The 27680-nt window shown below is 38.9% G+C and overlaps 1 protein-coding gene across 8 annotated transcripts in view; it reads right to left on the reverse strand.

The window, feature by feature from the left end:
• Window positions 1-27680, reverse strand: part of LOC117989666 (serine/threonine-protein kinase minibrain-like) — a 229402-nt gene that overhangs the window by 43739 nt on the left and 157983 nt on the right. The window contains exon 1 of one of the 8 annotated variants that reach the window (XM_034977059.2): window positions 1351-1681. The exons of the other annotated variants lie outside the window; for them this stretch is intronic. Within the exon in view, the coding sequence (XP_034832950.1) occupies window positions 1351-1437 (87 nt within the window). The 5' untranslated portion in view covers window positions 1438-1681. Of the gene's footprint in view, window positions 1-1350; window positions 1682-27680 lie in introns of those variants that run through there. 8 annotated transcript variants of the gene reach the window in all.

Raw genomic sequence — 27680 nt, forward strand, 5'->3', positions numbered from 1 at the left:
AACAGCGTGGCAACTTGAACTAAATGAGATTAAAGAAAATGTTTCCAATAGCCGTTCTACTATCCTTTTGAATCTATTCGGTGTAGCAAACAATGTAGCTCCGCAGGTTTTATCTCCTTCGTGTTCGCACGTGACTTATTCCTTCAGACAGAGACTATAAATCTTAAACGGTCGGCTAATGCATCATGAATTTGCTCACGGAACTACGTGTACTACCAAAGATTACAATTGCACCAGTCTCATCCTACCCAGGTAGGTACTGTACTATCACAGTTCACGACAGTTAGGGAACGTCTAACAAAACGTCGAGGCTTCGACGTCACTGGCAGGGGTCAAATGTTAGTACATTTGATGCAGGTAGCCCTACAGTAGCCCTATTTTTCTTTGATTTTATATCACCATAGCTTAATATTTGACATATCGTCCGAGAATCAATGCCAACACCAATCAATACCAACACTGACGCTGGTCTACAGAAGGCTTGTAAGGGGTATGGGTTTAATAAAAACTGCCATACCCCTTCCAGGTTAGCCCGCTATCATCTTAGACTGCATCATCACTTACCACCAGGTGAGATTGCAGTCAAGGGCTAACTTGTATCTGAATAAAAAAAAATAAAAAAAAAAACTACGCCGATAGGTTGCCTATAGGTTTTTTGATATAAGTAGCTCCTAGAGAATATTCTCTAGACCAGCGTACGTATTGACGACCGGACTTGAAGTCAGTCACGTTGGGAGATTACGCTTGAGTTGCCGCCGGCGAGAACTCTCTCTCCGCTAGTTTGTCGCAGCGACAAAAGCTATCAAAGAGAAACTCGCTCAGCGACACTCTCTTGGTGTTCAAAACACTCGCACAGTTTGCCCAGGGATTAATAAATAATTAATGTATGAGGGGCGACTATCGTTTCTCGCTAATCGACAGTGGTCGGAGAACTGCCTAACTAACAGTACAATTAGGTATTAGCTTGAATCATTTGAAGCAAATAATATATTGAACTACTCAAATGCATTGAAATATGTTGCTATTGTGATTCTAGAATGATTCTACACGTGGACATAAAATTAAGCGTTAAGTGTCAACTTCTGCTATAATAACACAAACTATTACCTATGTTTTATTTATTTATTATTTTATTTTAATTATTTCATTGTTCTATAGGTTTCACGCTGTTTTATAAAATAGTAGGTATTAGCGAACAATAAAAAGATCTAGTTTATATATATATATATATATATATATATATATATATATATATATATATATATATATATATATAAAGAAACCCCCAGAGCGGTCGAAACCGCAATGAAAGGTGTAAGTCGATTTGACAGTAACTAACGCAGAACATACCATTGCGAGGGCGCGGACGGAACGCCATCGAAGCGTGTCGGCCAGAGTCCTGAAGAGGGCGCCAGTGGACTCCCCCTTGCGCACCATCCCGGCTTCACGCACGGCTGGCCGGTCACTGGACTCCACCACAACACTTATCCAACGCTCCTAACACCAAACTAACACACCTATCCAACAAAACCCGTGCTGTACTAGCAATTATCTGCTCAACACTTTTGTGACATCTGTTTACGCGACTCCCCGATTCGCGCGTGCTCAAAGTGAAAATGGAATAAACAAATAGGTGGACGAGATGTACTCTAGTAATGTACTTGTCCGTAATAATCGACTGCGTGGACGCGACTGGCACGTTATCTCAACTACACCTATAAAATAAAGACTAATATATCTAATATCTTCGTGAATGGACATTTGGCCTCGATGTTTTGGTCAACTGACGCGGGACCCAGATGCCTCTGGCGGGGAACACGTCGCGCGTCAACTGCTAGTAATCCGCCCGCCCAGAAATATCTGGGACGAGTCCACAAAACTAAAAACAAAACATCTGTCGTCGTGTTTTCTTTCATTGGTACTCATCCAGATAATCGCGCTTTTTGCAGAGTAAACTATGTAATCGAGCGAGAATTTACGTTTTCTTGAGAAATCGCGCTATTCAAATCATATGTTTACATTCACAAGCAATTACTCATCGTCTCCCACAGAGTAATATTTTTTTCCCTCCAATTAATCTCGTGGGAATGTGGCGTGTGGGACGATGTTCATTTGTAACAGAAATAACTTCTTAATTGGGAGAACATCCTTATGATATCAAACGATGTTTGACAATGTTGGCCGGAGAAAAGGTTACAGATTACAAGCTAAGCCTGGCAAAAATATGGTATAGTGACCTATCAACAGTGTAGGATACAGACAATGGTGTCCCTCGGCGCGATTACCGCCCGTGCCCGTATATCGTATGCATGTGTATAATTAGCCGGCGCCGGTGGCAGGAGTCCAGCTCGATCACTCGGCTAACGGACCCGCACTATATCGGGCGCGGTCGTTGACAGGGAGATTTTTCCGGAAATCGCAACCGATCCGCATTCCGCGGGTGTCTGTATTAAATTGGCAAAAATGAGATAAAACACCGCGAGATGAAAGCGCCAATTGAATGTTTCCATGTAATGAATCATTTGCGATTATTGAGTGTCGCATTCATGAATCATTTGCGATATTGAGTGAGAGTAGGTACCTACTCATGAGAGATCATTATAAACATTCGTGCAATTATAAGACTCGGTTTTGCCGGTGCTCACTATGTTATTATAAAGTTTTTGAGAACACGGTATTTACCTCTTTCAGCGTAAAGGATCCACTCATTAGACACTTATACCTAATACCTACCTAAAACAGATCAATTAATTTTATTCTTTATTTAAAGTCATGCTAAATATTTTGCATCACGCATAGACCAATAATTATTAAGATGAAATCAGTCAGAACACAAAATATCTATACTAATATTTAACTTAGGAAACTAGACTGTTTTGATATACTGATCTGCCTGATATGGGTAAAAGCGTTAAAGACGTTAGAGAAAGTGACTAGAAACACAAATATTTCAATATTGTATGTAGCTAATAGTTCCACACAGTATCGTCTTAAGGGAACATTAAAGCTATTACGCCGACACCCCTCGCTTATTTGACAGCAACGCATGCAGCTATTCAGAGAATTCGGAGCTCGGAATCTTTGGTGGAAATAGTTGAGCACCGACGATCTCTCGTTTAGTTGTTATTCAAAGTGTATTTCGAACTAAGAACTTCTTGTATATGATATAAAACTACCTACTAAAAGCCAGCTTTTCAGCTTTATGTTAAAGAGGTACTTCCCTTATTTCATGCATTGCAGGGATCTGATTCAATCAGTATTTGAACTGGCAAATTTCTCTATTTGAATTAAGTAACTCATTAGATTCGAATGAAGGTTTAACTAACATCATCCGATTTCTTCACTTCAAAATTCAAAATTCAAATATTTTATTCAAAATAAGTGTATTTATATTTATAGAAGTGTATTTTTACTTTAAAAAAGAAATTACTGTAACTTTGAAAACCTTCCAATCAGACGTACAATTTCTCACATTTGCATATTAAAGAAAACTGCAAACGCAGTCGAGTACAATAATGTCCAGGGTGCATCGGTGGGTGCACAACAATGGCGAGGGTGCAGGAGGCGGCGCTGCAAGCATTTGAGCGATGCGCCGATAGAGAGAATTTAATTTCAAACGGCTCAGATTAAACGGAATTCAATTTTCATTGCGAAAGCGATTAGATATCTTATCTTAAAAAACGAGTTGCTTTCTTATTATAGGATTCATTACGAAGAATCATTTTACTTTTAGAAGGTCACTTACAGTACACTACAGTATTTCCGAAATCATTATTCTTCGCTAACGCTATCGCATGAAAAATAAGTTGTTGATAAAAAGAATTAATAAGGCTTCTGGAGCGAGACGAAAGTAGCCCATCTACGCTACACGTAGACCACCGTGAAAGCAGAAGCAAATCATAATCTTGACCGCTACAAGCCTAAACAATGGGTTATTCGTACCGAAACCATAGATTAGACATTGATTGTACCAATCTGGGAGCTGGGACATATTATCTCGTTGTCTTTGTTTCCTAACTTCTATGCTTGCTTGATTTTCGACTTCGTCGGCATGGATTTAGGTTTATTGAAAATCCCATCAGAACTCTCAGAGAGATATCCGTCTGCAGAATGGAAGCTAGAATACTTTTACCAATTTTCGTTGCGAAACGTCTCAATAAAATTGTGGTATTTAAATCTAGCACTTAACCTCCGACACTCTCGTATTATTGCAGGTATACGAGCGTCTTAGGTATTAGGTAAGTATATCAATGACCCAAACGCCTAAATCGAGCGAGTGGCCAATTATTACCGAGTCATTTATTCGGCAAATTGCCTCTATCGATAGTCGATCGCGGGTTTGTGCGGCGCGCGACGTATAAGTTTCATTATTTCCTCTGCCTGCCGACCCGTCCGGCGTTCTTCGAAGAATGTTGACGAAGACAACCACTTCGGCCAGTTCTTATTGAGGGCGTAAGCCAACAGCAAAATAGCAGTTTTGATACGGTATGTACACTGACTACTGTGTGGAGCTGAATACACCACACTGTTATGCAAGCGTTTCACCTAGTAGAGCCTGCGCGCGAAAATAGGAACCAGTCACAGCGTATCTGGCGACGCGATGCAGTCACCAAAACCGAAATACTTCATGGCAACTGCCAACCGAATCCGCAGCCTGAGAGCCCGAGTTAGAACGGCCTGCATAGAGCTTAAGGAAAAAAGATTGACGACTCTGATTGATTTTATTCAAAAATCTTTGTTAATTCATAATTCATTTTAAATACAGTTTTTTCTATATCGACTGGGTATATGGGTGCTTAAAGCAAAATTCTCAAAGTCTAGCCTATCGCCTCACTGACCATTTCCAAAATAGCACCCTGTATATTCAGGTAGGTAGGTTCCACTCATTTTGCGTGTAATAAAGCGGAATGACGCAAACTACATTACGAGCGAAACTAATCTTTTAACTTGGCTCAACGATGAACAAATTTTGGTTAGAGACGAATATTAATTGCTTAATATTAGTCCGATATTTTAAATGTATTCAAATTGTGATAATTTTGATTCAATACTATCAAGTAACGCAGCGCCGCGCCGGTAACTTGTTTATTTAAGGATGGCTGGCTGGTTCTCGAGTCAAACTAGGATAAAGAACAGTGCCTGGTGTGGGGCAGGCATTTATTTAGGGAAGGTCACTTTTCTGCTAGTGTAAGTAGGTAAATAGTGATATTCTTAATTCTTTAATATCCAACAGGTTAATCCCACCCTGACTAGTCTGTAATTCTAACCAATCCCACTTAAAAGTCGCCACAGTTTGCGACAGAATTAATCTAACTGAGCTACAGAGAAGCGAAAGAGAGAAATGGGTCAAAAAGATACGTTGATAGTGATAAGACCCAGCAAGCTGTGGCAACCAGCTAACTGCATCTAGTGCCATTGACAAGCAGGCTGATATGATGATGATTCTGAGTAATAGTAAATGAGTGGTAATAAATAAGAACGCGCATGAATATGAAAATTTCAATCATGTTAATATAACAAAATAGTTTGTTGCTGCAGAGAATGAGATTACTACTAAGAAAAGATATAGGTATAACACGAAATCGAACCGCGATTCGGCTAGCCGGCGGGCTTGCGGTACACGTGACAGGAGCGAGATACCGATCGCAGTTTTAATAGAGTTCTTCACTGCACCCAATCACGGCCCCTGCCTGTACCAGCGACGTACCGATAATCGTGATACCACTAAGGCGGTACAAGGTATTTACAAATTGTTCCCCTTGTTCGCAGTTTGTTTGTCCACTTTACCTCCGTTTCTGATCTAGGTATATAAAACATTAATGTACTTATTTTAAAAATTACAAATGAAACATTAGATGATTTCACGATTAAACTGAATTGCTTTATGGTTTTCATTAGGGATTTTAGGGATTTTTCAAATATTTTGACTAGTGTACTGTATTAACTATCAATCAATACAATATATAAAATCAGTAAAATCTAAGTACATATAAATAAAAATAAATCGCCGAAATGTATGTACACGCGCATAACTTCATAACTTCCGAACGACTGCAACAAATTGGTTAATTCTTTTTTTTTCTTATTGTGTTTGTAATTGTCACGACACGGTTTGCATGAAATATTTTTATCCACAGAAAAAGACAGCTAGTTTAACATAATGAAGAAGTTATAAGGTATCTGGTATAAATGACAAAATATAATAAATTGATAACGCGAGCACTGAAGAATAATTCGAGCAGCTAGAGCAAGCAAAAACTTTTAAACAAAGAATAAAAAACCCATTATCATCTTGAGAAATCATAATTGATGTCAAGATTCTGAGAATAAATTGAACTTCGACAGTGAGAACTGAAGTAGCTATCAGGCCATTGGCTTCCAATGATGCAATGACGGTAACAGTCAATGAATCTATCCAAGACGAAGCCTAAATCAAGTCATTATCCAGTGCTAGGTCAATATATATCTATACTATTATATAAAGAGGTAATGTCGTTAAGTTTGTTTGTAGGGGGTAATCTATACTACTTATTATATAAAGAGGTAATGTCGTTAAGTTTGTTTGTAGGGGGTAATATTTGGAACTACTGAACCAATTTTAAAAATTCTTTCACCAGTAGAAAGCTACATTATTCCTGAGTGACATAGGCTATACGGGATCTTTAAAAACCTAAATCTACGCTACGCAGCTAGTGGTTACATATGACAAATAGGATGACGATAATAATGTCTTTGAAATGACAAAATTAAGAATGAAATCATCTCAATCCTAATGTATTTAATAAGTACTTGTAAAAGTTTATTTGAATAAAAAATATATCTGTTCTAAAATATTTCTACAGGCATAATCAAACATATTCCTATTCATAGTTGTTACATAGTAAAACTTAAGAACTCCAAATGTAACTATCAATTTATTGTGATAAAACTTAGATGTTAGGAAGTTGAAACCATCTGATCCCATAATTGTATAGAACATAACAAAATTGTATTTAAATATTATTTAGTACCTAGATGTAGATGTAGTACATGGATGTCAATATTAAAAACAATATATAAATAAACTAACAAAAGATTAACTCACAAACAACGTTTGGGTGATAAGATCAACAAAAATTGGATATCGTTGTTTAATTCGATACAAAATCAAGAATTCCTCCTCTCAATTTTGCTCCGTACAACAACGAAATGTCTGAGGAGAGGAGCTTTTCAAGTTTTCACACATAATAGCGGGTGCCTAACGATTTCCTTAGATGTGTCATGAATAAATTCAATGAAATACGTTCGCCATCCAAGACTAACACCTGGTGACAAGAGGAAAATAAATATTCGCAGCACTCGCAGTGAACCGGATTAATGACTTGAGTGTGACGATGTTTTGTTGCCATGCTTGCCCTCGCCACTTACGTTTTATATAGCACTAGCTTATGCTCGCGACTTCGTCCGCGTGAACTATACAAATTTCAAACCCGTATTTCACCCCCTTAGGGGTTAAATTTTCAAAAATCTTTTCTTAGCGGATACCTGCGTTATAATAGCTATCTGCATGCCAAATTTCAGCCCGATCCGTCCAGTAGTTTGAGCTGGGCGTTGATTGATCAGTCAGTCAGTCACCTTTTCCTTTTATATATTTAGATTTCTATTCCGTACATACTTAACACTTCTTCCTAGAAGTTCGTATTGTTTAGCCTACTCTGAACTAAATTAGCACCTACCTACTTATAGAAGAGTTATTTCAAACTATAACACTGTCAAAAGTAACCTGGACATCAAATTGCAAGCAATAACGAGGTTGCAGTCCGCAATTTTTTTTGTTCGAAATGACTCGTCTAGTGCTTAGTAGGTACTACATAGAGGTCATTGTTAATCGGCGAATGCCGTGCCTACTATTCCAAATCCGTTTATGACAGGCTGTTACTTTTAATCCAATTAGCAGATACATACCATCAAAACGCTGCTAAATATTATGAGTAATTCTAGATGGTATCTTGGTTGTATCACAGTAACATAAATTATTCGCGGATAAAACTTCAAATTAGCCATCGAGATCCCACAAAGAGTTTTGAAACGTTTATTATAATAATCGTAAAATAACTGTACCAATTTTTTATAGGATTAATGCCGATTTGGTTATCAATATCTTGTAATCTCTTTTCTTATTAGTACTTACCTACAGCTGTTAGTTAGTGGTTTTTATTTATCTTAACGTAAATTGGACTCTTGTAATACAAGATGTACCTACCTGCCTACATTTGCAATGCTAATTTGATAACCCGATTGGCGACTATGATAAGAAACACATGGTAACAATTTTCCCTGTCACTATAGGAAAACAAACAACCACGCTAAATTCCAAAGTTCATTAAATAGACGGGCATAGAAACACTATCGTATTAATCGTTCCCTTACTTAAAAGAAACCTTAAGAAACAAAAATTTAGGTAGCGATTACCCAAGAAAATGTCACGGCCGTTACTAGGTGGGTATATCAGCTAATTCTATTAAGACGTAAGCACGTCCCCGCCGAGTCGGCAACCGACCCAGTAATAAACACAATTCGCGATTCCGCGCCGCCTGATCTGATAAAGGCGTTTCAATGTCAACGCACCGGTCACCTTGAGCGACGCGGCGCGACGCAATCGTGGCGAGTGAAATTTGCAAATCTGATACAATCTTATCCGAGAGGTCGATACTCGAACTGGATCGTAAATAACGCGCTAAGTGGAAACACCGGGCGGTACATGTGCTCAAAGCTTTAGGGCACTACTGAGAAATCATAGAATTTTTGGGTCGCTAGGCTTTTAGCCTAATGATATAAGAAGAAAAACGTTCTGTCCTATTTTAATAAGGGCGACAATAATCCCTAGAATAACGAGTACCAGGAACTTCAAAATGTGGCACACCAACCCAAAGAAAGACAATGGAGAAGTATGTATTAGCTCCCAAGCGCTTACGAGCACGAAGAAACCAATATTTTAATTGTTTTTTTTTTGTGTGGAAATAAATAAATAAATGTCTTTATTAAACTGTTATGGCCAAGAGCTTCTAAATTTTCAGAACTAATAATATTTCGTCTAAAAACTCATTTTTTGCATTTTTGCAGATTTTCGTACAAACACTATTACGAGATTAAACAAAGCAAACGTGTTTGTATTGCTGTGTTATATTGGTCGTGTGATTACGTCACGATTTACGTATTCGTCTGGGTTAGACAGACGTTGACGTAGTTTAATTAATAACATCGCCACGGTAAGCACGAGCATGAGGAAAATTGCTATCGACGGGCATTCTTCATTATTACCTAAATCCACGAAAACGTACTTAAATATATTTACATCTTCTGTCTTGTGTTTGCCAAATAAATAGCTCGCATACTTTTGTATATTTACTAGCTTATGCCCGCGACTTCAACCGTGTAGATTACACAAATTTCAAACCCCTAATAAAATCTTAGCGGATTTCTACATCATATTTAGCTGCTGCATGCTGAACAGCCTGATCAATTCAATAGTTTGAGCTGTTCATAGATAGATCAGTCAGTCAGTCAGCTTTTCCTTTTATAAATTTAGCTTCATGATTTATTCTAATCAAACTTGGTTCAACGTGTCCTTAAACACTAACTCGCAACCATATGTACATTTTTCATATTGAAATAAGAATCTTAATGCTTTTCTGTACTATCCTATTACTTTCAATAATATGTTCGATTTTAAAACTTTTCATATTGGTAATATCAGTTTTTTTTCTCGTGGCAAGCAGCTTAGTTAAATACGCCCGTACGCCATTGCATTGTATCGCGTTGTATCAAAATTCATTGGTTTACTATGGAGTTGCGAATAGTTTCAGCTAGATCAATCTAGCATTTGCCAGCCGCATTTTGGTGCACCGCAGGTGCCAAAGATGCTGCTCCAATTTTCCTCGGATCGATGTCAACGTTCCGAAATAGCAAACGCGGCCGACGAGAATATACCTACCTGCAAGGTCGCCCACATTTATGACCCCCGGACAAAGTCCGACTTCTTAATGTCAAAGGTAGCTTCTGTAGCTTTGGAGGATGGCCTTTTGCCAACTGTCGCTGTCAAGATGGTGCTTCGGGTACGAAATGGACCTTTAAATTTTAAAAGCAGCTTCTTAACTTCCAAATTCAAAGGCAAAATAAAATACTGATTTTCGGCTGGATTGGAAGACTGCGTCAGAATATAATATTATGTCCTTATTATTAGTATTGACTGTATTTCAAGCGCAAAATTTAAGATTCATTTCATTCAAGAGTCATTCTATCATTATCATTTCTACCTATATCCACTTCTGAGCATGGGATTGCTCCCGTAAAAATAAGGGTTTAGGCCATAGTCCACTACGCTGGCCAAATGCGGATTAGCAGACACACCTTTGAGAACATTATGGAGAAAACTCAGGCATGCAGCTTTCCTCACGATGTTTTCGTTCACCGTTAAAGCAAGAATTTTGCATTGCAATTTCGTAACTAATAAAAAATTATCAATTTTCCAGTAACATTTCAAATTTCAGACCTTAAAACGCTTTTGACATCAATATTATTAAAAACGAACAAAACCACTGGAAAACTCAGGTGAATATAAATGGCGCTAACGTGCCGGTGCCGTACTTGGGGCGACGACGCGACGCGACGTAGATACAATTGAAAACGTTTGAGAACTTTCCACTGGTGCTCCACGTTCCACACCGAAAAAGTGCAAAGGGGTCGCAAGTTGGTCGCGACGCGTTAACTGTTAGCAAACTAGACTAACGATTGTGAGCTGCGGGGTTTGTCGCGCACAAAGTGCATTCGCGAAACTTTCTTATAAACTACCTGCTATTTTTGAACCGCTTTTACCATTTATTTTTGGAATAAAAACGGAATAACCCTTTAAACATTACAGATAGAGATACGAAAATATAAATAAAACAAGATGGCACTTAAGGAAATGTTTGTAAATCAGACAATCTACAATCCATACTAATATTATACACGCGAAAGTGTGTCTGTCGGTCTGTCTACTAGCCTTTCACGGGCCATCCGTTCAACCGATTTTGACGAAATTTGGTACAGATATAGCTTGCATCCCGCGGCAGGACATAGGCTACTTTTTATCCACGAAAATCAAAGAGTTTCCACGGGATTTTTAAAAACCTAAATCCACGCGGACGAAGTCACGGGCATCATTTAATTCTACATAAGCAAATTACGTTTCCTTTCCGTGGTTAATAAAGATGAAAGGACATTACATAACTGTCACAGTTCACGACAGTTAGGGAACTTCTAACAAAATGTAGAGGCTTCGACGTCACTGGCAGGCATCAAATGTTAGTACATTTGACGCAGGTAGCCCTGAAGTAGCCCTATTTTTCTTTGATTTTACGTCACCATGGCCTAATATTTGAGACATGTATATCGTCAAATCAGGATTAAACCGAGAGTTCGCACTCTAGCTCAATCTGCCACTGTGGACAAGAGTAATTTCCACACGATCACGTAACAAAAACTATTTCGTTTTAAAATTAGAAAATATTCATCAAAGAGATGTGTTAACTGTCAACCAACAACATTTGTTGGGCTGATCTTTTCGCCGATCACGTATCATCGCATCAACACGCGTTTCTCACGTTTTGACGCGATGATATAATATTTGGACTGATCGATACGATGGTATAACGTATTAAGCCCGTTCATCCGTCCCTTCATTCGTGTCAATGATCGGTGTAGCGGTCTGTATTACAGACGCTACACTGCGATTTTTTCACAAAAATTTGCGTATCCGATCTCTTGGGTCGTATCAGATCATCGATCATATTATCAGCGTATCACAAGTTGAGCGTCCTAACTACAGATCATATCATGGCGAGGCTTTGGCGAGGTTACGCGATAATTCTATAAAAAAAGAGTAAAACAAAGCGAACCAGACAAATACAATTTTCTAAGAACCAAACATTGCTGAAGGCTTTTAGAAAACTGTAGCAAAAAACATGAGTGAAAACCCAATTTATGTAAGTAAGAACACAAGGCGACAGGTCATCAAACCTGAGGAAGTAAACACACCCATAACGAATCTCTCCAAGCCGACAGCTGTGGTCAGGCTGAAACAACTGGAGCGTTTCGACGCCGAAGGCGCACACGCACTCTTGTTGTCTTACCCCCTTCCCTACCTCATCGCTTTTACCCGTCACTTTGTTACAAGACATTTTCAAATGACTATGATACAGAAATAAAAATCATAACGCATTCTGATCAGTACCGATTGCGGTTTTATGCATTGTCACAAATGTCATTATCGTAAACTTTGTAATGATACGAATCACTACCTTAGTCACAGTAAGATATTAAACTTTCGTCCACGATGAGTTATCAACTAATCACGGAAATATTTTAAAAAGATGGACAGAAGTAACAACTCCGTGTGTAAAGTATGGTATAAAGTTTACACTTTAGACTAAAAAATTACCTATTATTCTAGAAAAGTCGCGTCGATTATTATAGCTTTACCTTCAATGTTTTTAGGTGCTACGCTCGCAAAAAAGGTTGAAAGGTAAAAGAAGCACTCCGCTTACGTTATGCCTTCTGCTACATATTAAAGTAAAAAGGAAACCCTTCAAAAGTTCAATTGCACAAAACGCAACCCTTATATCCGAGTTGTACATTGTAATGTTGTCAAAAGCCGCAAATAAATTCGAAAGCCATATGTTTTGTTTGTTTATTATAGCGGCGTATTTGATGAGGGGGTGCGATTAGCGACTGTACGTAGTACGTACTACTTACATATGCACAGCGAGGATAAAGTCTTGGGCACACTAAACGCGAGAATATAGCGGTGCCCACTGTTTGCCTACCCTATTAATACTAGGAACTAAAATGTTATGTTGTACAACACATCGAAGTATGATATTAAAACTATTATATTCTACTACAACAATAATAAATTATTGATAGCTGAATCGATTACTACCATGGAAGTCAAAATTTCGATGCACCCTGACTATCCTCTATAATTAAAAAAAATCCGTGGGGGACTGGGTCATATTTTCATGGAGGTAGGTACCTATCTAAAAAAATATTAAGATTTTCGGAATCTACACAATGGAACTTTCAATTCGATAACAAACTGAGCATGCATCTCCCAAATATAACATACCTACTAGCTAATTCCCGCATCTTCACCCGTGTGGGTTCATTTTTTTAAAAAACATTTTTTTTAAGGTTATGTTCATCCTCGGGATGCAAGTTATATGCAAGTTGTTTAGAAGAAAAGCTAATGGACGGTCAGTGTTTGTAATGCAGTCACTTACCGGATCCGGGAACGCGCTCCGATGATGGGGGCCCCCAAGATGCACTGGTAAGGATTCAGGGTTGATGCTCTGGTCCAAGTTTGATGAATTTCGCGTCTATAATTTCGGCTTTGTCGGCGATAGCCGTTAGGCTTGTTTTTTTGCGTCACGGTTCGCGCGGAGCGTTCGCGGTATGTGTGTCAACTTCGACTGACAGTTGACAGCACTGTAGTGTTGCCACTTTTGATAAGCGGCCACATTGGTAAACCCCGACCGATTGTAATAATGAAATGTAGTAAAAATTTGGAAAAGGGGAACTGTTTTGTGCTAGGCTAATAAAATACCAAAAGTACGGAACATACCGCCGGCCATAAAATAATTCAGGATTATTTTATTAAAAGAAAAAAAAAGAGAATACCTAAACTAAGTAGCTTAAACTAAAATTATGAAATGTAATAGATGCGACATGTTTACATAACAAGCAATAAGCAGACCTTACGTCGTCGCTTGATGAGCGGGTTATGGAGGCGCTGGGGTGCAGTAGCACGCGCGCTAGGCGCCACATCAGCTGCGGCGGCGGCGAGCTGGTGATCTAGGACTGCTGTGTATACTTCTGCGCAATGAGACGTATGAAGAGCATTGAAATGAATGATGTAATCGGTCAGGTGTTGGTGAAAGACGTTGTGTTGCAATAATGAAAGACAGTGGTAGTGCCCGACTGCCTTGTTTGTGTGTGTGTGTAAATCGGAGGCTGGTCGGGAATAGATTGCTTTCTGTAACTTGCATACGAAAACACCACCTGGTTTCGAACGTTTTATATATTTTGTACGTGTCTTACGATGAGCGTGCTGCTTGGCATCATAAGGCACATCAGAATGGTTGACACCGCCGGCCCTGCAGAGTCCGGCGTCGTTTACAAAAGGTCGAGATATTAACGCTTTTGTTAAACGAGGCGCAGAAACTGCAATACTGCCCTTCAACGGAAGAGAAATTGTAGGTTTCTCGTTGAGCTCAACTTTAGGTGTGCTGATTGGAGTCTGTACTGGTCTAGAATTTTGTACTTTAGGTTGCCGAACGCTAAAATTAGGTTTTGAACTCGGGGCCGCATGTAATATTTTACCGTTTAGGAGGTAACCGAAGATGCTGTTTATGGCCACCGGGGTACCCGGTGGACCCTTGATGTTGTCATGAAGCAGTATGCTGTCAGTATAATCTGAACCAAGCAAGAGTTCCACGGGACGCGCAGAACGTAGTTCTGGATCCGCTAATGAAAGACCCTTGAGGTGCGAAATGTGTTCAAACGAATGCGGCACACTGGGGATGTAATTAGTTAATTTCGGCAATATCAGAGCTTCGACGTATAATTTTGGTTCTGTTTGGTTGTGGGGCGTAACCTCGCACAACGTGTAACTGGTTAGTTGTTCTTTGTTGTCACCTAATCCCGTGATATTGGTACAATCTTGCATAGGGTACCGCTTCAAGCCAAGACGTTCGACGCATGACTCAGAAATGAGTGTGGTCGTAGATCCTTGGTCGACAAGGGCACGCACCCGGCACGGCGGATTAGACCCGTTATCCGAGGACCGAACGTTGACAATAGCAGTAGTTAGTAAAACTGTACAGTTTTTGTTGTTTGAAGGCCCTGTAGCTCCATGTAATGAAGTGGGCGATGAAGTTTTTGCACCTGAGTGTAGCTCAGGGAAAGCCGAAGGTTTTGATGTCCGTGGTGTCAGTGTGACGTTTTGATTATGAACAGTTTTTCGATTTTCACAAATTGTAGAATGATGACGTAATGAGCAGTAGTGGCAGTTGTGACGCGAGGTACACCTGTCAGTTTCATGTTCCAATAAACAATTCCTACATATTTTATTTTGAGTTACAAATTCTTGCCGTTCATCTAACTTAAGTTTTTGGAAGTTAAGACACTTATTTAAAGGATGTGAACTATCTTTGCAATAAGCGCATTTGATTTTATACGAAGTGACAGTTGTATAGACACCCATATTTCGTTGAGGATGCAAAATGCTATTGTAATATGAATCTAAGGAGCGTGGCGTATTTGATGCGTTAGAAATCGATTCAGCACGAGTTAAAGCACACTGTGCAGCTTGCGCGTGACTTGACATCGACATAACAGGCGTGCGGGATGAGCCGTCAGCCGAGTCAGCAGTGGGAGCCGACGCACGGCTCGCGGTAGTGATGGTGGAGCGTGCGGACGAAGACATTACCTCCGATGCCGATAACTCTTTCTCGAGAAAGTCAAGTAATTCGCTCACTGGCGGTATCTCACTTGATGACCGTAATGATAGTTCAAAACGTCTTCGTATATCAGGAGTTATTTTACGAAATAAAATATTTAAAAGTATAAAACTCCACTCTGAGACTGGAAATTCCAATGAATTTAGAGCAGTTACATTTTCTAGATATGTATTAAGTAAGTGACGCAAGCTTGGTTGTAAATTATTTTCGTTTACCGGTTCAACGTCAAATATGTTATCAAAGTGTTTCGTTGCAAGAATCCTTTTGTTTTCATATCGGTGGCATAACGCCTGCAGAGCATTTGCATAATTCGACTCAGTGACTGGGATAGATTTGATTAAATTAAAAGGTTCATCCTTTAGAGACAATAATAAATAACGAAATCGTTCCACGTCCGTTAAAGTTTCGTTATTGTGTACAAGAGATTTGAATAAGTCATAGAAAGCATTCCATTCAGTTAATTTTCCGTCGAAGGTGTGTAATGAAAGTCTAGGTAGTCTAATGTGTGACTGCGCAGTTTGAAGTCGGCTGCAGTGCGCATGCGCATCGTGACCACAGGGCGGTGACACACAGGCGACGCTTTGTCTACGTGTCTCCTTCATAGCGTCCAATGTTACTTGAATGTGATAGTATAAGGAATCGAATTGATTACGTATCGCTAAATGTTCTTCTTTTGTAAAGTTTTGTTCCTTTGCCGATAGTTTTTCGATTTTAGTTTGCACTTGAAAGAAAGTTTTTTTGATAGAATTTAATTCCTTAACTCGTACTCGAAACTCGGATAGATTATTCGAGCAATCTGCAAGACGTTGCAAACTATTTAGGGCAAGATCACGTTCAAAAATTAATTGTTCAATCTCCATTGTATCTGAGTGAATGTATAAGTATAATAAATAAATAAACTGTATGTGAAAAGGTTGTATAAGTGGTAAATGTTGTGAGTATAAAAAGGTCTTCTTAATATTTTAAAACTATTTACCTAATACGTTATGTTTAAATTTGTGTGTCCAGTGCAAAAAAATACAAGATTTGCTGATGTTGGGGTTCGGTACGTAATACCTAGACCGCTAAATATGCAATTGGTACGAAATACCAATTACGAAATTATATTGTCCGTACGTAATACGAATAATGAGAGTAGTGTGTAACTAGCCTTATTTACCTCGCCAGCGCGCAACGCTGTGGCTCCGAGCGTACGTTTTTTTTTTTTTTTTGTAACTACCGCTTTATTTCTTTTATAAAAATTGTTGAAATGAAATATCGAAATATACACTAAAACGCTTTAAACTATGTATAATTACGAAGTATTGGTAGTCATGAGGATGAGACACCGGTATTATCGAAAAATAACACGCAACATGCCTACAATCTCGATTTAAAAGTTCGATTTCTGGCGGTAGGAGCCGCGCTTGAAAATGAAGAAATTTGACTAAAATGAGATTTAATTTAATCAAACTAGCATAAAACAGTTATAGAACGCGAAATAACACAAAATGACCAGATATAATGCGGTATATCCGGCTCGAATCTATGTTTAGAAGAAAAGCTAATGGACGGTCAGTGTTTGTAATGCAGTCACTTACCGGATCCGGGAACGCGCTCCGATGATGGGGGCCCCCAAGATGCACTGGTAAGGATTCAGGGTTGATGCTCTGGTCCAAGTTTGATGAATTTCGCGTCTATAATTTCGGCTTTGTCGGCGATAGCCGTTAGGCTTGTTTTTTTGCGTCACGGTTCGCGCGGAGCGTTCGCGGTATGTGTGTCAACTTCGACTGACAGTTGACAGCACTGTAGTGTTGCCACTTTTGATAAGCGGCCACATTGGTAAACCCCGACCGATTGTAATAATGAAATGTAGTAAAAATTTGGAAAAGGGGAACTGTTTTGTGCTAGGCTAATAAAATACCAAAAGTACGGAACACAAGTATATCTGCACCAAATTCCGTCAAAATCGGTTAGGCAGATGGACCGTGAAAAGGTAGCAGATAGTACCTAGTAGCAGATACACACTTTTGCATTTAAGTATTTGTACATATGACTCATATCGAAAGAAAGAAACTCATATGATATGAGTTTCTTTCTGTGCAGATTTTGGCTGTCACACAGCACTTAATATGTCATAACTTACTATATTCTATTGTACCACAGCAGCTGGATAAATGTGTGATCGGATACAAACCAGTTAGCGAACGAATAATTACCCTCAAGCTTCGGGGCAACACTGAGGGCAAAAGACCAAGAGGCCGCTCACCAACTAGGTGGTCCGACCAGCTAAAGGAGTCCAGCAGGTGTGGATTTTATCACTTTGTGAAAATGGCCACCGACATAAGCCGATGGAAACAGATAATTCATTCGAGGGCAGTTTGCCAGGACCACGATCTTCAGCAATGAAGGAACAACCGGAGAGAGAGAGAGACTATATTCTAGTGACACGAGAAAAACCAAGACGAAGTCAAGAACACCACTTGTTTTTATAATATCTGACGAGAATTTCAGAGTTTCCAAATAACGGATAATAATACTAATAGATAACCAGTGATCATATGTACAAGCAGCCTGTTGTAATAATACCTAAGCCACAGATTAGAGTACTTCTCTTATCTATGACGAATGTTTAGTGTGCCACAAGCTTAACGTGGCGTTGCGGCGTCCGGTGTATCAAACAGATCGGGCGCGCGATAACACGGGGCGAGTCGGGGCGCGCGTCCGAGTCTCGCATTACGGTATTGGCCGCCGCCGTCGATTTTATACCTATGATGTAGCTCTGCGTTTTTACTGATTGGACACTCTTTGATTTAACTATTAGTATAATGCAATCACCATAATGAGGAATAACTGCATCATGAGATCGTTGAACTGCTTATTTTGGGAATTTTATATAAGAAAATCGTTCAAACTTTTCATAATGAAACTTTTGATGAGATAACTTAAAATTCTTAAATCTTTAATCTACTAAGTACCTAGATATCACACTTCTTTTCTTCTTCACTTAAAATAAGAACCATCTCATGAAACCAGTTCGCGAATAAAAAAGCCGCATTTAAATCACTTGACTGTTAATACGACATAGACAGACACACAGACAGACAAAGCGGAACATCTCTTTGTGGCTTAAAAAGAAGCTTCTCACGTGTTGAACCCGCTATTTCGTGCGCATGGATTTAAAATCCCGTTTTTCAAAATCCCGTGGGAGCTCTTTGATTTTCCAGGATAAAAAGTAGCCTAGGTGTTAATCTGACATAAACTGGGTATAAACTACTTCCATTCCAAATTTCAGCCAAATCCGCCCAGTTTTACTTGCGTGAAAGAGTAACAAACATACTTACACATAAAAACTTTCGCCTTTATAATATTATTTTTAAGTGTGATGATTATTACTTTTTGCACAAAAAATAAAGTGCATTTTGATATGAAACTGTATTCGTACAGGCGGAACAAGTCAACGGACTTTTAAGTCATTATAAAATGAAAGTGATCACCGCTGCATGGTCGGTGCGTTATATGGAAAACGGCAACGGTACAGATTTTTACAATTTCGGCAGTCGGCACCGCGAGTGCCTACTTCCGTATTTAAATAACAACTTCTTATCTCCCAATTGCTTTCATTAATCTCCTCTTGTTTTCCTTATTCGAGACTTATTCAAGTCTCGATACTTTCGAGACTTTGAAAAGATTCAATTTGGTCATATCACGATGTCATTGAATTAATCGCTATTCTTGCCGGTTGAATCGATAAAAACATAATATAAACATAGATGCACATAAATATGAAAAGCTTAACCGTTAGGCACGTTGAAAATATAACTACCACATAAATAAATAAACGACGCACACGAATCACCTGGAATTCTTACTGGTCTAGCTTGGAGCAAATATGACGTATAAAAATACATACTCATATTATAAATGAGAAAGTGCTTCTGTCAGTCTGTCTGTCTCTCTGCTAGCCTTTCACAGTGCATCCGTTCAACCGATTTTGGCGAAATTTGGTACAGAGATAGCTTGCATAATTACCAGGAAAGGACGGCTACTTTTTATCCCGGAAAACCAAAGAGTTCCCACGGGATTTAAAAAAGTCTAAATCCACGCGGACGAAGTCGCGGGTATCATCTACTATTAAATATACGCTTGCGTACAAAAAAATACACATTAGGTACAAAACACGCACTACACAATTTAATTTTGTTCTAACCAAGTTTTGACTTTTAAAATGAAAAATTAATGTTTTGGTGGGTTTTCTATACGAAAACAGTCATTACGCCCAATTTATTCCTCGGTTAAACGTCACTCGATTTTGGTGAAATCGGTACTTAATCGTTCAAATCCAATTTATCGATGTTAAAAAAGTGTAGGTATCCTATAAATAAAAGATAATGGTACAAACAAACGCCTGCATGCAGGATTAGTTACAAGTGGATTGAATAAATAATCGCGCAATATACCTTCATGGATATAAAATTAAATGTATTATATTAATGCACATTCGTCGATATCCGGGCGAGCTCATCGCGATATTAGGCCATCAATCTCGTCGGCGCGGCGGTGTAACAGTTCCTTGACCGGTGAACTGAAATATTCACCCGCGCGGCCCATTACACCCGCGCCACGCAATGCCACGTGCTCGGCCAAAATACACCAGCTGAAACTGTGGCAGCCTAAGGTGTGGCAGTGTGAGATTTTGGATTGGGGTGTCACTTTTTAATTAGCGACCGGCGTTTTAGAGCTTTCGTCCGTTCTTTAACTTAATACTAATAATATTGTTCCTTCCTGTTGTTGTTGCGAGAACTTCCTTTATTTAAGATAAAATTGAAAAAACTATTGTTAGAAAAGACATATTACTCGATTAATGATTACCTTGTAGAGAAATTGTAGTTTTATTTTAATTTTTGACATTTGTAACATTATCATTTAAATTTGTATTTTTTTGTGACTAAGTATTTAATTTGACTAATTTTATCAAAACTATGTACACGTTGTTCGGTATATCATAAGTCATAACATATTGCATGCTAATAGACAGAATTTGGCTGTACCTTTTTGTTTTGTAATATCTGCACTGTTTACCCATATTCGCAATAAAGAAATTTGAATTGAATTGTTTGTCTGTCTGTCTGTATGCTAGCTTTTCACGACCCATCCGTTCAACAGATTTTGACGAATTTTGATACATCGAGATAGCTTGCATCCCGGTGAAGGACATAGGCTACTTTTTATCCCGGAAAATCAAAGCGTTCCCACAGGATTTAACCAAACTCCACGCGGGCGCAGTCGCGAGCATCATCTAGAATTATATATGCGAAATTGTGTGCCTATGTGTGTCTGCTACTTTTTTACAGCTCATCCGATAAACCGATTTTGACGAAAGATACAGAGATAGCTTGCATCCCGAAGACGGTCGTACGCTACTTTTTATGCTGAAAAATCAAAGAGTTCTCACGGGATTTTTAATAAACTTAGATCCACGCGGACGTATATATATATGTTTTATATCCGTATTTTCACGGATTCGGATCGGATGAGTGCGTGATCGCTCTCAGGATGTTTGCGGACGCCAGAATAGACTTGCTTCTTCGCAGTCTCGCATCCCTAGTGAGCAGGGCGCTCTTTAACAAAGCCCCATGAGCGGCAAAATATTTTGATTTCCATAGACCGCGGATACACCTGTAAGATTTACTCACGTAATGCCCCTTTCACACGGCGTCCAGTTTTTTGCAGGATCCCGTTTCATCCCGCATGCGGGATGCTCGCTAGCATACAAACACATTCGCCATCAAACGGGATCCTGCAGAAAACGGGATCCTGCAAAAAACTGGACGCCGCGTGAAAGGGCTGTAAGATGTAAACAGTTATAAGTACATTTACCTCAGTTTTGTTGTCAATCAATTTCGTAAGCTCTTAACGTAAGTAAAACTTACAGGTGTAATTGCGGCCATACCTGTCATCAACCTTTCATTTCCAGCGGTCTTGGGAATACAGTACCCATGCGTAAGCACATTACTTCGTCCAGAACTCATTTTACCAGACATTAACTGTATTACGGTAAAAAAAACCAATACCAATACCATACCGCCATAACGCCTTACCAAATATTTACGTCTCGGTTAGTTCTAAACGATTACCGACGGACTTTTTGTTTATAGTTTGGACAGGTAACAAGACTGACATGATTAATTACCAATAGCGCAGCACATTTAGCACCGGTAACATCTACATTTATAATAATTTATCACCTGGTTACCGATTATGATTGCGGACGATTTTTTGATGATAATCTATATTAACTATGTAATATAATAATAATAACTGTGTCTCACTATAACTTGATAATATCAACTAAATTATAATGATCTCTGTCTTCATAAGAATGTCTCAACGCTAGAATGTGGCTAATTCTGTTGTATACAATCTCTAAATTAAAATGGTAGGTCTAAGTCTATTGCTATTCTTTTTACAATTCCCCCTGCGGAGAAGGATAGCACTTATTTAGACCTATCAATTTAGTTCAATCAAGTATATCAAGTTTAGAAATGGGGTAAAATAGAATTAGCCCCAATGTCTTAGTCAAGCTGTCTCACTAAACCGTCACAATTGTATTCGAATTTGCATAATAATCTCTGATAAGGATAACTTTACCACATAACATACAATGAAAATTCGGGTCTCTATAAGTACTTAAAATAAGTTGTAATAATCATGACAATTTAGAATTCTTTTTTCAGCTTGCTCAATATCATCTTTCAAGAATAATATGCTGAAAAGCAGTAGCTTTTGGAAGTGAAAATTAGCCTATCCCTCTATTTGAATAGATAGATAGCGTGAAAAAATAACCAAATTTCTCGAAACAATCCACATTAATAATGGCGGTCATACCCATCAAGGTACATGAATAAAACAAACAGTAAATACAAACATAAGACATTAAAAAAATAAACACCAATACAAAGACTAAATAAACGACTTCAATACAATCCGAGCTACGAAATCTGACGCCACCTTATTAGTGTAAATCTGTTGAGCCATCGGCAAAGGCCTTACCGTATTGCAGCGGAATGTGAAAAGGAGACCTCGTATAACTGTCGAAAGCTCACCTGGAACAAAGAAAGCGTTTATTAGTACAAGATCAGACTAAAGACTTGCTACCCGGCTATGAGATGGTAAAGTGTTTAGCATTATGTCTGTGTGTACACACACTTGTGTTTATAGGTTCATCGGTTCAGTAAAATAATTGCCAAACTATGGTTAGTAGGTACTATTATATTATTCTGTGCTATATGGTACGCGACAGGTCGAGATGGGAATCGGGGTATGTGGCGGGAGGACGCCCCGCACACCCGCACGTCACCCGCACCATGTTGACGCGGGGACTGTGCGGGTTTGCGGGGCGTCCACACCCCGATTGCTATCTCGACCTGTGATAGCAATCGGGAAAATAGGAAATGACTATACTCATTAAAATGTTCTTTAAAATCTACTTCATTAAAATCTATGGAGAATCGTTTGCTTTGTCTTAAATCTTAATACACCGTAGTGACACGATATAGATTTTAAGATAAACTAGCATAACCTTGCGTTTATTGAAGACCCCGTTAGAATTTTTCAATTTTTTTTTTAGTGGAGGTTTAAACTATAAAAAGAATCGATGTACGACACGAATAGAACTGTTTGATTTACTCTGCTGTTATCGAAGGCCAGGCCTAGACTTATGGTCGTCATCTAGTGAGGTAGCTTCACTACTGCTACAGATCATCCTAACAGTAGGTAAAGCTGCTACTTATATTTGCAGCCAAGCGTAGTTTTTCATAATTATATGGTCTACAAATTGTCGGACAACACGCCCCTATAACTGCGATGGTAGGCTTCAGCCGGCTCTACACTCACACGTGAATTCGCGCCGTTATTTCACGCTGTGAATGTACGCCGCGATCCACGCGTGAACTGTGTCCCTCCACACTCGCAAATCTTCACAGTCTTGTTCGTTACTATGGACGACGACGTGATTTCTGCGTGAGTTCACGTTCGCGCGCCGCAAACCCTTTGTCGCGGACCAAAAAACCGACACTGATCGGGGAAAGGCGCGAAGCGAGAACGCGAAGGCGTGAACAACATCTACACTCGTGATTCGCAGTTGTCGCGGGCTTTCGCGGCCGTTCGCGCCGCGAGTGTAGAGCCCACTTTAGAATTGTTTTGGTATCTTGGGTTAGTGGCCTGTGGGAAGGATCGATACGAGATCGCGGGGCGGATCATGCAAGTCATCGGGGTCGTCAACATCGTGTTTTGACGCACCGTATAATGACGTCAATGTGACGTAGCCGATTTCGCTGCGGTTAAGTCTTTTGGGCCCTGGGGTAGAAAGGGAAGAAAGGAATTTTCATTTTTCCATCATTAATTTTGCTCAAGTATCTATAGAAGAATAATTATTATTGGAGCGGCGATTCATGGGTGCGCAAATGTTATTCGGGAATTATTATTTCACTTTAATGATTTGGGGTAATTTGCTTAAACTAATATTCATGTACATATTAAATGTGGTTCATACGATGTAAACGAGTAAAATTATCTTTAGTAAATTCAATAATTATTAAATGATGTGCCTACTTAATCTAAGAATGAAACTAAAGTTATTCTAGATTCTGACATCAGAAGTAGGATCGAAAACTAAAGTAGTGCATGATTACATTAACTTGAGCTTATGGTGGCGGGTGCGCTTGCGCAATATACGTGTCACTTACTATGAGAGAGTTCAAGACAAATTCGAGCGCAATTTTAAAATTAATAAATAAAACTTGCATAAGTATGTAGCAAATTATCAATTACAATTAGCAACTTTGTTCACTAAGCTTTTAGCAAATGTGTTTGATGTACAAGCGGCAACATCCACAGGCACGAGTACAAAGTAATTCCTACAAAAAGAGAGAGGTTAAGATGGAAACAAAACAGAAATAGAAAACAATCAGCTAAAGTAGTAATTCTTTCGCGTCGGCAAACATTACAGCTCATAAACCACGAGTTACAATCAATTACACACTTCTTAAAGACATTTTACCTCGGTAAGAATGCGTATTACTTTTTACGTAACAGGTAAATGCAGGAAAATAGTCTATGTCGAATTGCTTGTAGGAGGGTTTATTAGAGGTTCCAGTTACTCAGTATAGTACTTGTACGTATCATATAACTATATATCATTCATTAAGTTATAATTAATTAGCTAAAAGTTTAATCTAATTAAGTGCAGTTTTAAGGGCCCATATTTGGGCAATTGTATTAGTACCTAGTACTCTCTATTTCTCTGTAGGGAATCATTTTGTGCGCCTATGGGATAATTTAAGGTTAACGCCCAGCAAGTTAAAACTGCAATTAATGTGTTGATACTTTAGACTTAAGCCTTGGTCACGTACAACGAGGTACGACAACAACGCTTGAGTACAAAACAGCTTCTAGAAGATCTAATATAAAAAACTGTATGAAGAAGCCGCGGTGCTTCATACAGTATCTCGTATTACAAATCACTAAAAGCTACTGCCGAACCGTTTGATGAAAATACGCGTTTAGTGTGTCGTCCTGCCATGCTGGTGTCGTCACTTGTTGTGTTTGACCAGGGCTTTACACGCACGAGCCAAGCGAAAATAATTAATTAGGGTTGTTTGTTTTGTAAAAGTGTAAATGTATAGTCCGCGACAGGTTGAAATGGCAATCGGGGTATGAGGCGGGGGAATGCCTCGCCCACACTGGGTTAGCGCGGGAGCTGTGCGGGTGTGCGGAGCGGTTCCTCCCCGATTGCCATTTCAACCTGTCGCGTACTATATCTTGGTTGTTACTTGTCTCGTTTTTCGCCGGTGCATTCCCGACTAATTTGGTCATGTAAATACTATACAATATTGAATACATAATAAAAAATAAACAACGATAGGCAAGTAGGTAGGCATAGTTACACCCGTTCATAGCGATGGAATGGAGGGCTCTCTCACATAACAGCTTTGTTAAGACTAATCGTATGAAACGCATGGCTAGTTCAAATCGAACTTCGTGGGGTATGTATTGCTTTTAATTGGTGAAATATTCCTAAATCCGAGACGATTAATTTCATCAATCAATACGTAGGCACCCTAAACGGCTGTTGCACCTGGGTTGTTTTCTCTACTATTAAGATATTGTAATAGGTAGGTTGTTAGTAGTTTTATGATTATTGTCGAACCGAGGACGTCTTAGTATAATAGTGTTATCAAAAGACCTCTCTCGACCGAGGTTCTCGATATAAGTCCCGCAAATTGCTATTGCGCTGGAACCATGTCTCATTAACATCAAGATGACGTCATTTTGACGTCAGCCGAAATAAAAATATACCATCAGCTCGAAACTTCAGTCTAGTACTGCTGACGTCACTAAAATGGCGGCCACACGCATTAGCAATTTGCGGGACTTATACCTATTTTTATTTTGATATTGTAATTATTTTAGTAACTAAGTAAGTATTGACCTAAGATTTTTACAAAAAATAAAGTTCTAATTTTAACGTGATTCTCGAAATAATAAAAATTTTATTATAATTTTAATGATATTCTTTAGAAATAGCCTGAAGTAAAACAGTAGGACGTAATTAAAACAAAACCTAAAAATATGAATCAGTAGGTACTACAGTACGCGACAGGTTGAAATGGCAAATCGGGGAGGGAACGCCCCGCACTGCCCCGCACACCAGCACAGCCCCCGCGCTAATCCGGTGCGGGCGAGCGTGGGTGATGTGGGGCGTCCCCCCGCCTCATACCCCGATTGCCATCTTAACCTGTCGCGGGCTATAGGTACTGCGATATGTAAAATTTAATTATTATATTGGTAAAGAGATTCATGTTATATCCACAATATTGATGTAGCAGACACCTATGTGTATTGTAGCCAAGCAGCGTTACATAGAACATGGATAACCGCCATAAACCGCTCTATAAGATTCAATGAGGCCGCACGTGTTTGCGGTGCGTGCACCATTATCTTATGGATTGCCCAATTTATCTAACGTGATTTATTGACGGGTTCGAAGCTCTCAAGTCTCAATACATTTTTTTTAACGAAAATTCATGATTTTACTGTTACCGAAATATTTACATCCATACTAATATTATTATGCGAAAGTGTGTCTGTCTGTCTGCCTGCTAGTTGATGAAATTTGGTACGGAGTTAGCTTACATCCCGGTGAAAGGCATAGGCTACTTTTTATCCTGGGAAATGAAAGAGTTCTTACAGGATTTTTAAACACCTAAATCGAAGTCGCGAGATATCATCTAGAATTTATATAATTATAATAAACTAGCTGAACCGCCTAACCGGCTTCGCTCGGGTGGAGTTAGAAAATTGAGGGGGAGGTTGAATTAAATTTTTCTCTCCGTAAGAACCATCCTCGTACTTCAAGGAATATTATAAAAAAGAATTATCGAAATCGGTTTAGCTGTTCTCGAGATTTGCGATCAGCAATACATTTAGCGATTCATTTTTATATATAGAGATATCTATACAATTAAAAGGATAAACTGAGATACCGTTATCGACGTACATCTCAAACCGCGCCTAGGATTCTTCCGAACGATTTTGCTTGTTGGTGTTCTCTATCATATAACATATATCCACTAAAAAAGGAGTTCTATCAATTTCACCTGAGCAAAGCCGGAGCGAGTCAAAACAAAACATCTGCCAGACACAATTGAAAGGTCCAGAGTATGAGGTGACTGACACTAAAATGTACAAACACTACTCTATCGCACACATTTTGTTACTCAGAAAATAAGACAGATCTAGCACTGTTGGGATCTTGGTCTATAAAGAACATTAGATTCAACCGAAAGATCATTAAAAAAAAAAAAAATGAATAACATAATGTAAGAACCTACGTAAAATACCAGTAAAAAATTACTAAAAACACAATGTCGTGTCATCATATAATAAAAAATCAATAAATAATAATATTAGTTTATGAGTAGTGAGAAATCGAAGCGTTAACGTCTTAGCTGCCACGGGCCGTTGGCCTCAACTCTCCAGGCGGGTAGGTATATTGAGCTTATGATCCCAGAGCTAGTGGGAAATTTTGGGAGGTTACTTGATAAAAACTGAAAGTATGATTCTTCTATGTACATGTCGCCGCGGAGACTTCACCGGCTT

The sequence above is a fragment of the Maniola hyperantus genome, chromosome 16, assembly GCF_902806685.2.
Source record: "Maniola hyperantus chromosome 16, iAphHyp1.2, whole genome shotgun sequence".
Lineage (NCBI taxonomy): Eukaryota > Metazoa > Arthropoda > Insecta > Lepidoptera > Nymphalidae > Maniola > Maniola hyperantus.